The 12,724-nt window shown below is 36.3% G+C and overlaps 1 protein-coding gene across 1 annotated transcript in view; it reads right to left on the reverse strand.

Moving 5' to 3' along the window:
- The window catches only part of Hnrnpll (heterogeneous nuclear ribonucleoprotein L like), a gene marked incomplete at its 5' end in the record, with an annotated part of 40,323 nt that extends 28,010 nt beyond the window's left edge, over positions 1 to 12,313 (reverse strand). The window contains 3 exons of the mRNA XM_010604981.3: positions 3,106 to 3,224; positions 9,014 to 9,096; positions 12,262 to 12,313. Of these exons, the coding sequence (XP_010603283.1) occupies positions 3,106 to 3,224; positions 9,014 to 9,096; positions 12,262 to 12,313 (254 nt within the window). The remainder of the gene's footprint in view (positions 1 to 3,105; positions 3,225 to 9,013; positions 9,097 to 12,261) is intronic.
- Between the last annotated feature and the right edge of the window lie 411 nt (positions 12,314 to 12,724).

Raw genomic sequence — 12,724 nt, forward strand, 5'->3', positions numbered from 1 at the left:
AAAAAAAAAAAAAAAAAAAAAAAAAAAAAAACCACACATGAAAAACAAAAACAGAAGGCAACAGATTCAGTGTACCGAAGTTTAAAAGTTTTGTTTTAAAACTAGTATAGCTAAGCACTATTCAAAATCTTCTGTAATAAGAAGGGAGAAGAGGAAAAGAGATTTTTTTTTTTTTAATTTGGGGAGGGAGTTGTTTTTAGTTTTTTGAACAGGATCTCGCTATCACAGCAATCCTCCTGCCTCAGCCTCCCAAGTGCTGGGATTACAGGTGTGCACCACAACCCCCAGCTGAGACATTTAAAAATACTCCTTTGATTTTAATACATAAACATACTATGAATAGAAAAAAGATAAAAAGGTAAAATACAGCAATCTGACACAACCATTCTTAACAACTTGTTATTCTGTTGCTATGTCTTGTTTCTACTGTTTCTTAACTTTACTGTGTATCAGTGTTTAGGTACAAATTTACTATATTTTGAAGCTGATGATTTACCTTCAGTAGGAGCACTATAGTCTTTGTAATCTCATATCACTAAATAAATAAATAGGTACAGGTTCTAGAAATGTATTTTTTTAATAATTTAAATAACACTTTCAAGAAAACCTTAATTGAAGGTCGTTCAATGTTCTTTCAGTTTAATAGCAACAACCTTCTACTATTTGTTTCTACTGAAACTTGTTCTACTTATTTATGCCAATTAAGCTCTTAATTACACACTAATTTGTGCTAATTATTCATGATTTTGCTATCCACATAATACCACCTGAGGGCAGATGGATGTACTACACAAATTAATTAAATGGCATTCATATATGGGAGACTTTACCACAGATTAAGTATCAGACAGTATACATCTAAAAATGGACATGACACCTAAGAATAACTGAAATTATTAACTTTGGGTGTTATTTTTTTTGTGTGTGTGTGTGTGTACTGGGGCCCTTGTTGCTTTTTTATTGTTGTTGGCACTGGGGATCGAACTCAGAACCTTGTGCTTGCAAGGCAGGCATGGTGCCACTGAGCTAAATCCCTGGACCCCTTCTTTAAATTTTATTTTGAGGCAGGGACTCACTAAAGGTTGCCCTTGAGCTTACAATCCTCCTACCTCAGCCTCCTGAGTAGCTGAGATTACGATACAGCCATGTGCCACTACACCTTGTACTCACCAACACTCCTGTCATACCACAAATTGACATCAAAACATTAACAGTGTTTCCTTACAATTTCCAACAAGACATCAACTTGCTTTCTGACATCTGTCTCAGTATTTCCTATCTTTAAGAAATTAATTTTAGCCTGGAATGATGCCAACCTGTAACCTCAGCTTGGGAGGCTGAGGCAGGAGAATCATTGAGTTCCAAGAGAACACAGGCTACACAGTGAGCTTTAAGGCCAGCTGGAACTATATAGCAAGACCTTGCCTCAAAAAACAAACAAATTAAATGTAAAAGCCTTAAGCACATAATACATTTACTTCTTTAATTCGATAGGACAATGTACCACTTGTATGATCATTCAGTAGGTCTACAGAGACTAGGGTAAGTCTAATGCCTAAGTCAGCTTCAATATATAACTCTTCAAACAGAGCTAATTGCCAACATCCAGTTCATGTGACAGAGAACTGATACAGTCCTCTTAGTGACTTTTCAACATGTATGATGTCCACACAGATTCTCAATTTATACCTCCTAAGGATAAACAATCTGTAACTGTGGTTTCTGAAGTATAAACTGACCACAGTTGACCATACAAGTTTGTCAAATGATTAATCATTCAATGAGGTCACCAAAGAAATTCATAAAATACTGTGATGGAAAGTGTCACTTGATACTATTCCTACTTTATCCCACTGAAGTAGTGACCCAATTCGGTTAGATTAATATTTGTAATTACTTTCTGATTACTATTTGTTCATTACTTTCTCAATACATAAACTTTTATAAAATATTTAAAATTTTTTAACAAAATTGGAGCAATCAGGCTATCACTGGAACTATATCAAAATTTCTTAATATATTTCCACTTGGTCTGTGTCTTGGATATCTATAATAAAACACCTAAACATGCATACCAAGAAAAAAACAATAAAATCAACTCTAGATCATCCATACTTATAAAATAATAGCCAGGTATACTCTAAAAATAAGTTAGATTTTTTTTTTTTTTTTTTTTTACTGGGGATTGAATTCGGGACCTTGTGTATGTGAGGCAGGTGGTGGAATCACTGAGCTAAATCCCCAGGACTAAGTTAGAATTTTTGAGTGTCTACTTTTGGCAGGAAAATTCACTTTTCTAATTTTGGTTTTTCACTTTTTTATGTTTTCTTAGTACATTTGTAGTATATAATGATCACATTTCTCATGGGAAGTGGATAAATGTACATAACACATCTTAATTTTTTATTTCCTTCCCCTTACCACCCCCATCTCTAATTATGATTTCACTTAAGATTTTCACATACAACCTGTCAGAGTGATAGGTGATCCACAAAAATGAAAAGCCGGGGATTTAGCTCAGTGGTTCCACCACCTGCTTCGCAAGCACAAGGACCCGAGTTCAATCCCAGGCACCAAAAAATAAATAAATAAAATAAATAAACCTATGCATCCCCCTAGGAAGGTTAAAAATAATAAGCTTTAGTGAGGAGAGAGGGTTTGAGGGGGTGAATGGGATAAAATTAAAATAAAATTTATTTTTAGAAAAGTAACAAGCTTAAGGCTGAGAAACAGCTCAGTGGAATAATTTGTCTAGCCATGTGTAATGCCCCAGTGTGATTTCCCGCACTTGAAAACAATAAATAACAAGCTAAAAGTTTCCAAACACATAGTCATAGACAATCTTAAAATACACAATGCTAAATATTGAGCAAGTGTAATCCCATCTACTCAAGAAGCTGAGAAAGGAGGACAACAAGCTGGAGTCCAGTTACAAATCTCAGGGAGACCCGGTCTCAAAACCTAAAAAATAAAAAGAACTGGCAATGTAGCTCGGCACTACTAGCTTCAATCCCTTCCATATTGAGGGAAAAAACATGTAGCAAGCAAGCAAGGCTCGTAATATTACACTATTTTCAACTTACACAGAGTCCCTGTTGTCCTTACCATATTGTCCCAAATTTTTCCAGCGCGTCCACAAGGTCTGCTTCCACCACAGATTCGCACAGCCCTCGAACATGGACAACAGGTGAAACAGAAACCTTATGATGACTTCCACCTGCTTCCTAGCAAGAGAAAATAATTTCTACTTAATGACTTTAAAGTCTCAATTCCACCTTTTAGTAAGTTACTCTGTATTAAAAAGCAAACAAATATAAAATAATCCCGAAACCAAAATGAGAAAGAACAAGTTAGCAAAAGAACCTGAGAATAAGGTTATGAAGTGAATGGCTGAAAAAAAAAATTTTTGTTTTTTTTTTTGAGACAGGGTCTCACTATGTAGTTGAGCCTGGTCTGGAACTCACTATGTAGCACAGGCTGGTCTCAAACTCACAGTGATCCTCCTGCCTCCCAAGTGCTGAGATTACAGGCATGTGCCACCACACCCAGTTTGAAAAAATTTTTAAAAGAACTCCAACTCAATAAAAAACATACAAAAAACTTGGAAACTTTTTTCAATTTCTTGTTTAATTAGTTACGTAGTCCCACTATAAATTATTTACTTAGCAGTACATGTGACAAATTTATACAAGGTACGGCCTTTGTTGACGAAAAAGGATTATGCAAAACTGAAAGCCTTCCTGGGCTTTTATGGAGTGGAAGTCTTTGAGTATGTCCAAAAGGATGTCTCAAAATGTTAAGTATACAAATTTAAATTTTATTTTAAAATGTAACATCTATAAGAATTATTTGAAAATGCACACAACTCTCATTTACTTATTCAAGTTTTACTAAGTCAAAGATCTGTATTTGTAAATACCACTTGTGAGCCAGGTATGGTAGCACATGCCTGTAATCCCACCACTCAGGAGGCTGAGGCAGGAGGATCGCCTTGAGCTCCAGGTCAGCCTGGGCTACATAATGAGTTCAGGGACAGCCTGAACTACAAATGAAGACCCTACTTCAACAAAACAAAAAATAAAAAACTTGGCGTATTTCTTTCATTACAACTTCCGAAACAACTTGTGTGCAGTACATGTATATATACAAAAGATAAACTATTAGTTATTTTCCACTAGACTAATCTGAAGCTACTAATGTTTTATCATTAAACATTAACAACCATTTTAAGAAAATTACCTTTTAAGGCTATTTTAAAGACTTATCAAATCTTACTTTACTATGGACTTTGAAGACAATATAACAAATGGAGTACTCTGCCAATAAAAAAATGTTAGGAGTGTAATGTTTAAAAAACTGGAGGCCGGGGATTTAGCTCAGCAGTTCAGTGGCCTGCCTTGCAAGTGCAAGGACCCAAGTTCAATCCCCGGTACCACAAAACAAACAAACAAACAAAACAAAAAACTGCATAATCGCTGCGTTTGGTGGGCATGCCTGTAATCCCAGCACTCAGGAGGCTGATGCAGGAGGATGCTGTGAGTTCAAGACCAGCCTGGGCTACATAGTGAGTTCCAGGTCAGCCTCAACTATAGAGTGAGACCCTGTCTCAAAAAAAAAAAACAAAAACTGAATAATCATAGGACTGCTCTTATGCGGTCAAGTCTAACAAATAAATGCAGTCCTTTGTAAACACTAATTTAATCTCTAAAATTCCATTTGACTTGCTATACTCAGAATTTTCTGTGGTTAAAGAGATATTCATTCCAAGTTTGATCCCTGGTACCTAAATAGATAGATAGATAGATAGATAGATAGATAGATAGATAGATAGATGCTCATTAGCCAGGCTAGGCATGAGGGCACATTCCTGTAATCCCAGAACTCAGACTGAGTCAGGAGGACTGCCATGAGTTCAAGGCCAGCCTGAACTATATATAGCAGACCCTGTCTCAAAAAAAAAGTCATTGAATCGGACCATACCCTACATATACAACATTGCTAAGCAATATTAACAAAGAAGCCTAGGTGCTCAACATCAAGTGTGTTTTATCACCAAATCCTTTTTTAACTGTATTTTATTTTATCCCCTTTTCTTCCTCAAAATCAAATTCTTAAAGCCACAGGACAATAAGGCAAATAAAGAACACTGAATAGGAACTAAATACTTAATTTAGAACATACATTTGAAGTGTAAACTTTTATTCTCAAAATAAATAAGTTAAATATGTAATTAAGACAAGCCTTTGAAGCAATTCTTTGAAATAAGCTAGCAAAGTTCAAGTAGAAGAGCAACAAAAAACTGGCCCAGATTTTTCCAAAAGTACCAAAATATAATGAAAGGAATATACTAGATTGAGACTAAAGAGATGTAATAACCAAATGCGATAGAAGTGAGCCTTCATTTTATGACAGATAATTGCTACGGAAGACATATTAGGGACAATTTAAAAAATGTGAATAGAATGTCAGATTTATTTAAATTACTGTTGTCTTATGTATGAAAATGGTAATGGTTACATGAAAAAATAATCCTTATTCTCAGGAATGCTGGGATAAAGATGAAGTAGTATGATAGGAACAAGTTACTTTCAAATGGTATGGGGGAAAATATGTATATAAATATAGATATATAGCTGTAGAAGTAAAATCCCATGTAGCAAAATGTTAAAAAAAAAAACCTAAAACATGTAATTTAACATTCTATGTAATAAAACTACAAAATTGTTTCATACATGAAAAGGTATGAAGAATATAAAAAACATCCAAGAGCCCACCACCTACTTCAATAAATAAAACACACAAAAATAAAATAAACAGAACACTACCAATTGATTAATCACATCCCTTCCCCCTTACCATTATGAGTAATCACTATCCTGAATACAGAATTAAAAATGACTATTTTTCAAATTGGTCTTTCTCACAAAGAAATGGGTTACAGGACCAATCTTTAAATTCCTCCAAATAACTCATTTTAATATACCAAAGTAATTCCCTAAAAGCTAGAGAACATGCAAATGCAGATTACCTGATATGATCAATACACTGTATACATGTATCAAATTACACTACGCCCTATAAATATGTACAATTATGTGTCAATATAATTTTTTTTGGCGGGGGGGGGGGTACCAGGGATCAAACTCAGGACCTTCAACTTCTGAGGATTCAGCACCACTAAGCTAAATGCCCGGTCCTAATTTTTTTTTATCTTACAGAAGAAAAACATCGGAATATGTTAAATATGATCAATACGGTACTGGAGGAAGACGTAATTTTCTTTTGGAGGAAAATGTCCCCCTTTCTCAGACATATTTCCAAATATGAAAGCGATACATCGAAAGTATCAAACTGTATTTTCCACAGGCCCCTCCAGAGCTTAAATCATCATTTTCTTTTTTCTACTTATATTATATATAGCTGTGACTGGTAATCTACAGTCATTTGTAGAGCCTCTTTTTCCTAGTCTAAAACTGTCCCCTCATTCTTTCTTTATGATAGTGCTGGGGATCCAACTTAGGGCCTTTCATCCACTAGGCAAGCACTCTACCACTGAATTACATCCTCAGCCCTAAAAACCACCTTTTGAGCATTGTTATATGTATCTGATTCTTAACCTGATAGATCAATCAGTATTGTTTATTCTTATGTATATACCTATAAATACTTTTACCATGTCATCTCCAGCTTAATGAGTCATTCTTAAATTCTTTCACATAGAGAAGACTTTCCACTTCCAATGTTTTAGACAGCTAGGCTCTATTCTAGTATATCCACTACCTACCAGCCTAGAAACAATATTCCAAGTGTACACCCAGCTAGTAAAAGTATGTTTGCAATGCACACATACTTTTTAAAAAAAAGTGTAATCCCACGGCCAGGGATTTAGTTCAGTGGTTCTGCCACCTGCCTCGCAAATGTAAGGTCCCAAATTCAATCCCCAGTACCAAAAAAAAAAGGCATATAATAAAAAAGTGTAAGCCAGGTGTGGTGGCGCACAACTGTAATCCCAGCACTCGGGGAAACTGAGGCAGGAGGATCGCTGTGAGTTTGAGACCAGCCTGGGCTACATAGTGAGTTCCAGTTCAGTCTCAACTACATAGTGAGACCCTGTCTCAAAAACCCTAACAAACAAACAAACAAACCCAAACAAAAAGTATATAATCCCTTCTTTAGATAAATTGGGCCATTTATAATGGAGGCATTATTTGGTCCTCATCACCAGCTCCTGACCAATTTAGTCATAACCAAACACCCATCTCCTCAATGGCCATCTCAAGAAAAAAACTACATAAGTGTTAGTATCTTGATTACTGCAGACTGAAAACCAGAATCTACCTCAGAGAAGAGAAACTCAATATACTACAAATGCAACTTCCATAAGACAAATGAGAAGAGCTCATTAACACCTCTTCCCAAACATGACTAAATTCTAAACTCACAAAGGGTAGGCACAATGTCTCTCAAGCTTTTTGGGTTTGTTTTTTTTGTTTTTGTTTTTTGTACCTGGGATTGAACTCAGGTCCTTGCGCTTGCGAGGAAGGCGCAATGCCACTGAGCTAAAATCCCTGGCCCAAAGCTCGTTTTCCCTGCACCTCTATACACAACACATATTCAACACACTGACCAACTTTTCCACCTCCTATGATTGTAGGATTTTAAAACACCAGTATCAAATTCAATAGTTCATTCCTTGATACCAAAGATCCAAAGACCTACTGCTTAGTGATAATCTAGTCTCTCTTTAAACACCTCCAAATGACAGGAAACAACACTCAATCTTTTTTTTCTTTTTTTTTTTTTTTTTTTGGTACCAGGAATTGAACTCGGGTCCTTGTGCTTGCAAGGCAGGGGGGCAGAACCATTGAACTAATGTCTGGCCCAGCAGTCATTCTTAAAACCATCTGGTTATGGTTTATATCTAGATGCCCCCCCACGAAGCCTTATGCTCTCATAGAAGGGGCTATGAGGTGACTGGATGATGGGGACATGATACTCATCTGTGAATTAGTTCATAGCTAAATGTGATCATAGAAGGTGGGTCACTGGAGGTGGGGCTGGAAGGGTGGGTTTCCCTCCTTCCTTGACTGGTGGCTCCTGCATTCCTCTCAATAAGCTCTTTCTTCTCTGCAAAGCCCCTCTGTCATGCAGCACTGTCTTGGAGCCAGCACACTATGGACTGAAATTTAATTGTGAGCCAAACAAGCCTTTCCTCTTTAGAGTTGTGGTTGTTGGGTACTGTGTCTCAGCACTAAGAAAGTAACAAGAAAATAAAAGTAAGACACCATCCATAAGCAAAACTACCTTCTGTCGATTTTCATCCAAAAGGGCTTTGGGAGTCAGACCGCTGTTTAAATCTCTGGACAATTAATGGCTCAATGATCTTAGTTACTTTACCTTTCTGTACCTGTTTCTAGGTTAAAAAAAAAAAAAATCTACCACATTCTTTATCATGCAACACTACAATGAAGAATTAAAACAGGCATAAAATATCAAGCACAGTGCTTGATATGGTTACTGAATAGGGACACAACAAATTTTACTTGGTACCCCTTCATCTGCATTTTCTTCTTCTGCACGATCTTCTAATTATTTGTAATAACAACCAAACTTGCCCTTCAAAGCCAAATAGCTTCCATATTCTTCTTTCACCCTCTTAAGAGATACATTTCAAGTGCCTTTTCCAGACCTATAATCTTCCTACGGACACATCAGTACTTATCAATGTAGAACCAAGAAATGACTATAGATTTCCAGATATGTCAGATTATCCTCCTCTTTACTTTGGACACTTTATATAGTTAATGACAAAGTTTTCAGGGGCAGCTGTAACTAATATTTTAATTCGTACTACATTTAAAGTTAACCTACATACTTTTTCTTATTAAACAATTACATCTCTACTTGGTCTTCTATTGTTTTTGAAGAAAAATATAGCAGACCAAAAATACAGCAGGTAATTTTCACAACAGAAAAGATTAAAAACAATAACCAATGAAATTATTTAAATAACCTTTGGAAAGTGGTGCTGGGGATGGAACCATGAATATGGTACAACGCCAGGCAAGTCCTCTACCACTGAGTTATAACCCCCACCTGCCAAAAAAATTTTAAAAAATTATCTTTACCTTTTGGCTCATATAAGAGAAATCACTTGGGTTTTATTAACCCACAACTCCTGGTCCCTCTTTCTAAAAGGGGCTGAGAGGAGCCTGCAGATTTGGCACAGTGGCAGAGTTGCCTACTATGGATAAAGCCACTGATTTGAGCCCGAGCCCCAACACGCACGCGCACACACACAAGCTTTCCCTTACTCCATATTATTCCACCAATATTTTAAATTATACAATCATACCTCTCTAACCTGAGATGGCCCAGAATTGGAAAAAATGGGGGAACCAAAATGGCTGACCTGTCTGCATTGGTGGTATAGCAGTGAGCATGGCTGCCTTCCAAAATGGCTGACCAGGGAGACATTTGAAGATACTTTGTTTGCTAGCTGTAAGAATCTAAATCTAACTTTACCACCTCATGGAGGAATATACAGCAGATATAAAATCAAGTCTCTGTAATATCATCTAAATATGTGGATCAACCCATGCCTGAAACTAACTGTAGTAGCTTTCCCAGCTGCATGGGCCAACAAACTCCCTATACCCACCTCCTTTTTGTTTTGTTTAAGCACATCAACAACGTCTTGCTGTGTCTTTCAGGCTGGCCTTGAACTCAACCACACTGGGCTGTTACTGGGACTCTAACTGCAAGCCCTGCACACTGTGTTCCATTTCAAGGAGGCCAAGGCAATAGACAACACAGGATTACTTATCTTAAGACATGGGCTACTTCCTACTAATTACAACATTGAGATCAGCATCAAACACATGGTATGAGCTCAACTACTATTTTTTAAGGAGTTAAAAGACCATAGAGATCAATGAGTCTCTGAGAATTTAAGTCAAAAAGCATGCTGGTAGCAGAGTCAAAATGCCTTGATCATGCTACTGGCTCCATTAATTTTTTTTTCTTTTGGTGCTAAGGGACTGAACCTGGGCCTCACACATACTAAGCACATACTCAGTGACACTTCTAAGACTGCTCTTTCTTTTCACTACTTAATAACATGAAGAAATAGTCACTTGCTAAAATCAACTCTAATTCTTTCTGAAAACTAGGACTAAAAATTCCTCTTTTCTGCAGCAGCTCAGCTATGGGACACTACTGCTAGCTATAAAAAACCAAAAAACTCTAGCACTTATCTCTGGGGGCACACATTGTAAAAATTTTGTATTTCCATAACTGCTATGCTCATCTTCTCTATGAAAGCTGAACTAACAAGTTATCTCATTTTATCTCACATTCCATATTCACCCAATAAGCCATCATAATATTCCTATCGTCATTTGTATCATACAAGTATAACTGTATAGGAATTCAAACTGGATTCTCTATGTAGTGCATAATCTTTTATTTGGAAATGCCAAGAGCTACAATTTTATCTTGGCGTTATAGTTTTACCATCCTGCAAGACTGTTAAAAGTTGAGAAACTTGAATTTTGTTTAAATTTTAAACAAATCACTCAAACTTTTCTGTATGTGCCATTTACTCACTAGCATAATTCAACAATTGAAAAAACAAACTAAAAAACAAATTGGCACTCCATCTCAATTTTACTAAGTAAAGCCACACTATTTGTAGGTGAAGGTGCTGTCTTAAAATTAATAAAATACAGAAGTTTACCATTAGTATGATTTTGAAAATCATGCCTGCTGAATTTAAGAATACTACTTAGAAGAACAAAGTAACTGTAACCTCCATAATCAAGCTTAGTTCAATCAGTGAATGTAAAACTGGAAGACTTTGCTCTATAAAAAATAAGTACCAGAAAACACCTATTTGAAGGATATCTTATTATATCACATCTCTCATTTCTCCATACCTTCAAAATCAAGCTCACAATGAATAATTCATCTTTACCTGCTTTTCTTAAATTTAGCTATTAAAGCAGTCACAGAAAATTATGAGAAGTCTAACAGTAAAAATCTGTTTTACTTTGCACTTTATAAAGTTCCAATCAGAATTGAAAAGACTACCTGCCCATCACTGTACTTATCTGTATAATCCCTTCAAAATTTAGCTACAATAGTATTTCTTCCCAGGATTAAAGAACCACTGAGATTCAGCTAAACTCTCTTTAGTCAGGTAAGATTACCATATTTTTGCACGATGAAGCACTAGGTAGTAAACTTCGAAATGCCTACCTTAACCCTAGTTTATTATGTGCAAGTTTCCATAGTTGGAATGATTTCAAAGCTGAGTTGAAAATTACAGGAAGAAAAATGTTTAGAAATAGATTAGATTTAGATTAGATTTCACAGTACAGATTCAGTTCTATTAAATGAAGGCAACTCATCCTTTCCTAAGAAATGTAACTGCACTAAAGTAATTTATAACTCTTATCTGTATATGTTCAGTTTGTGCCTAGGTAATTTAAAAGCTAAAACATGTTAATTTCTTAACTACCACTTCAGTAAGGAAGGCTTGTAGCTCAACTTTCATATTTTACAGACTGAGTAGTAAAGTGACTTTCTCAAGGTCACATGAATACTGTATTATGCTTAGTAGACCCATGACTCTCTCAAGACCTTGGTTCAGTGCTACTTCCACTGCTCCATACAATTCACTTTGATATATTAATTACATATTACTTTCCTAACATCCAACATATTGCTTCAACAACAAACTTTCTTCCTAAATTGTTTTAAGTAACTTTCCAAGATTCTTTAAAGCCATTTCACGGTGCCGTGCAAAAAACTCAACCAAGACTTGGCAAAAGAGGTTTACTGATCAAATACACCTAAATACTAGCTGTAATGTTACTATTTCCAACTTTCACAACAGAGTTGGTTTGGAACCGTAACTTCCTAAGGAGAAAAGTATTTCCTTTATTCACACAAAAATCAAAAGGAATAGCTAACTACAAGAAAAACTATTTTAGTTAGAGGAAGAAAAGGTTGTTTTTAAAATGTGGTCCAACCTCATGTCACCTTTTCATATATGAAAGCAGTACGGACTAATAACCACAATTTTTTATACAAAAATTCAAACAGAAGCTTTCAAAAGGCTTCTAATTTGTCTTTAACATATGCGTACAACTTAGAAATTTTGGTCAAAGTTTACTGAATCCCAATTCAAACGTACTGAATGTTTTTCAATATCCAAGTCATTAAGACAGTACACCAAAAAAAGGCAAAAATGTTTACGTCGCTTTGTCTCTCCATCTATCCAACCAAAGCTGAGTACTTGATGTGGATTTTTTCACCTTCCTTCTATATCGAGCTAACATTTCTGCTGAAGGACTCCAGGAACGTGTTTAATACAGTGCTGAGTTCAGTTCCTCCTTTTGTGGGGTGAATTTGGCGTAAACTGCCATCGAAGAACTGAAGTAATTTTAAGACGTGTTTCTACTTGGAAGTACGGGTGCACTAACACCTGCTGACGCGTTTTTTATAACAGAAGAGGTAAAAGCTGTACCGAGCCAGCATCACAAAACTCAGTAAGCAGCCAAGTGTGCAAGCCAGGCCTGCAAAGGTGATTTTCTTTTTTTTAACTTGAACCTCGAAGGGACCTCCGGTCTGAGCGCCAGGGCGTCAATGTGTCACTTCGCCACGGCGGTCCTCAGGACCCAGGCGACGAGCGCCCCGCCGGGGATGCTTCGCTGCGGGC

The sequence above is a fragment of the Fukomys damarensis genome, unplaced genomic scaffold (genome assembly GCF_012274545.1).
Source record: "Fukomys damarensis isolate Sample0158 unplaced genomic scaffold, DMR_v1.0_HiC HiC_scaffold_2, whole genome shotgun sequence".
Lineage (NCBI taxonomy): Eukaryota > Metazoa > Chordata > Mammalia > Rodentia > Bathyergidae > Fukomys > Fukomys damarensis.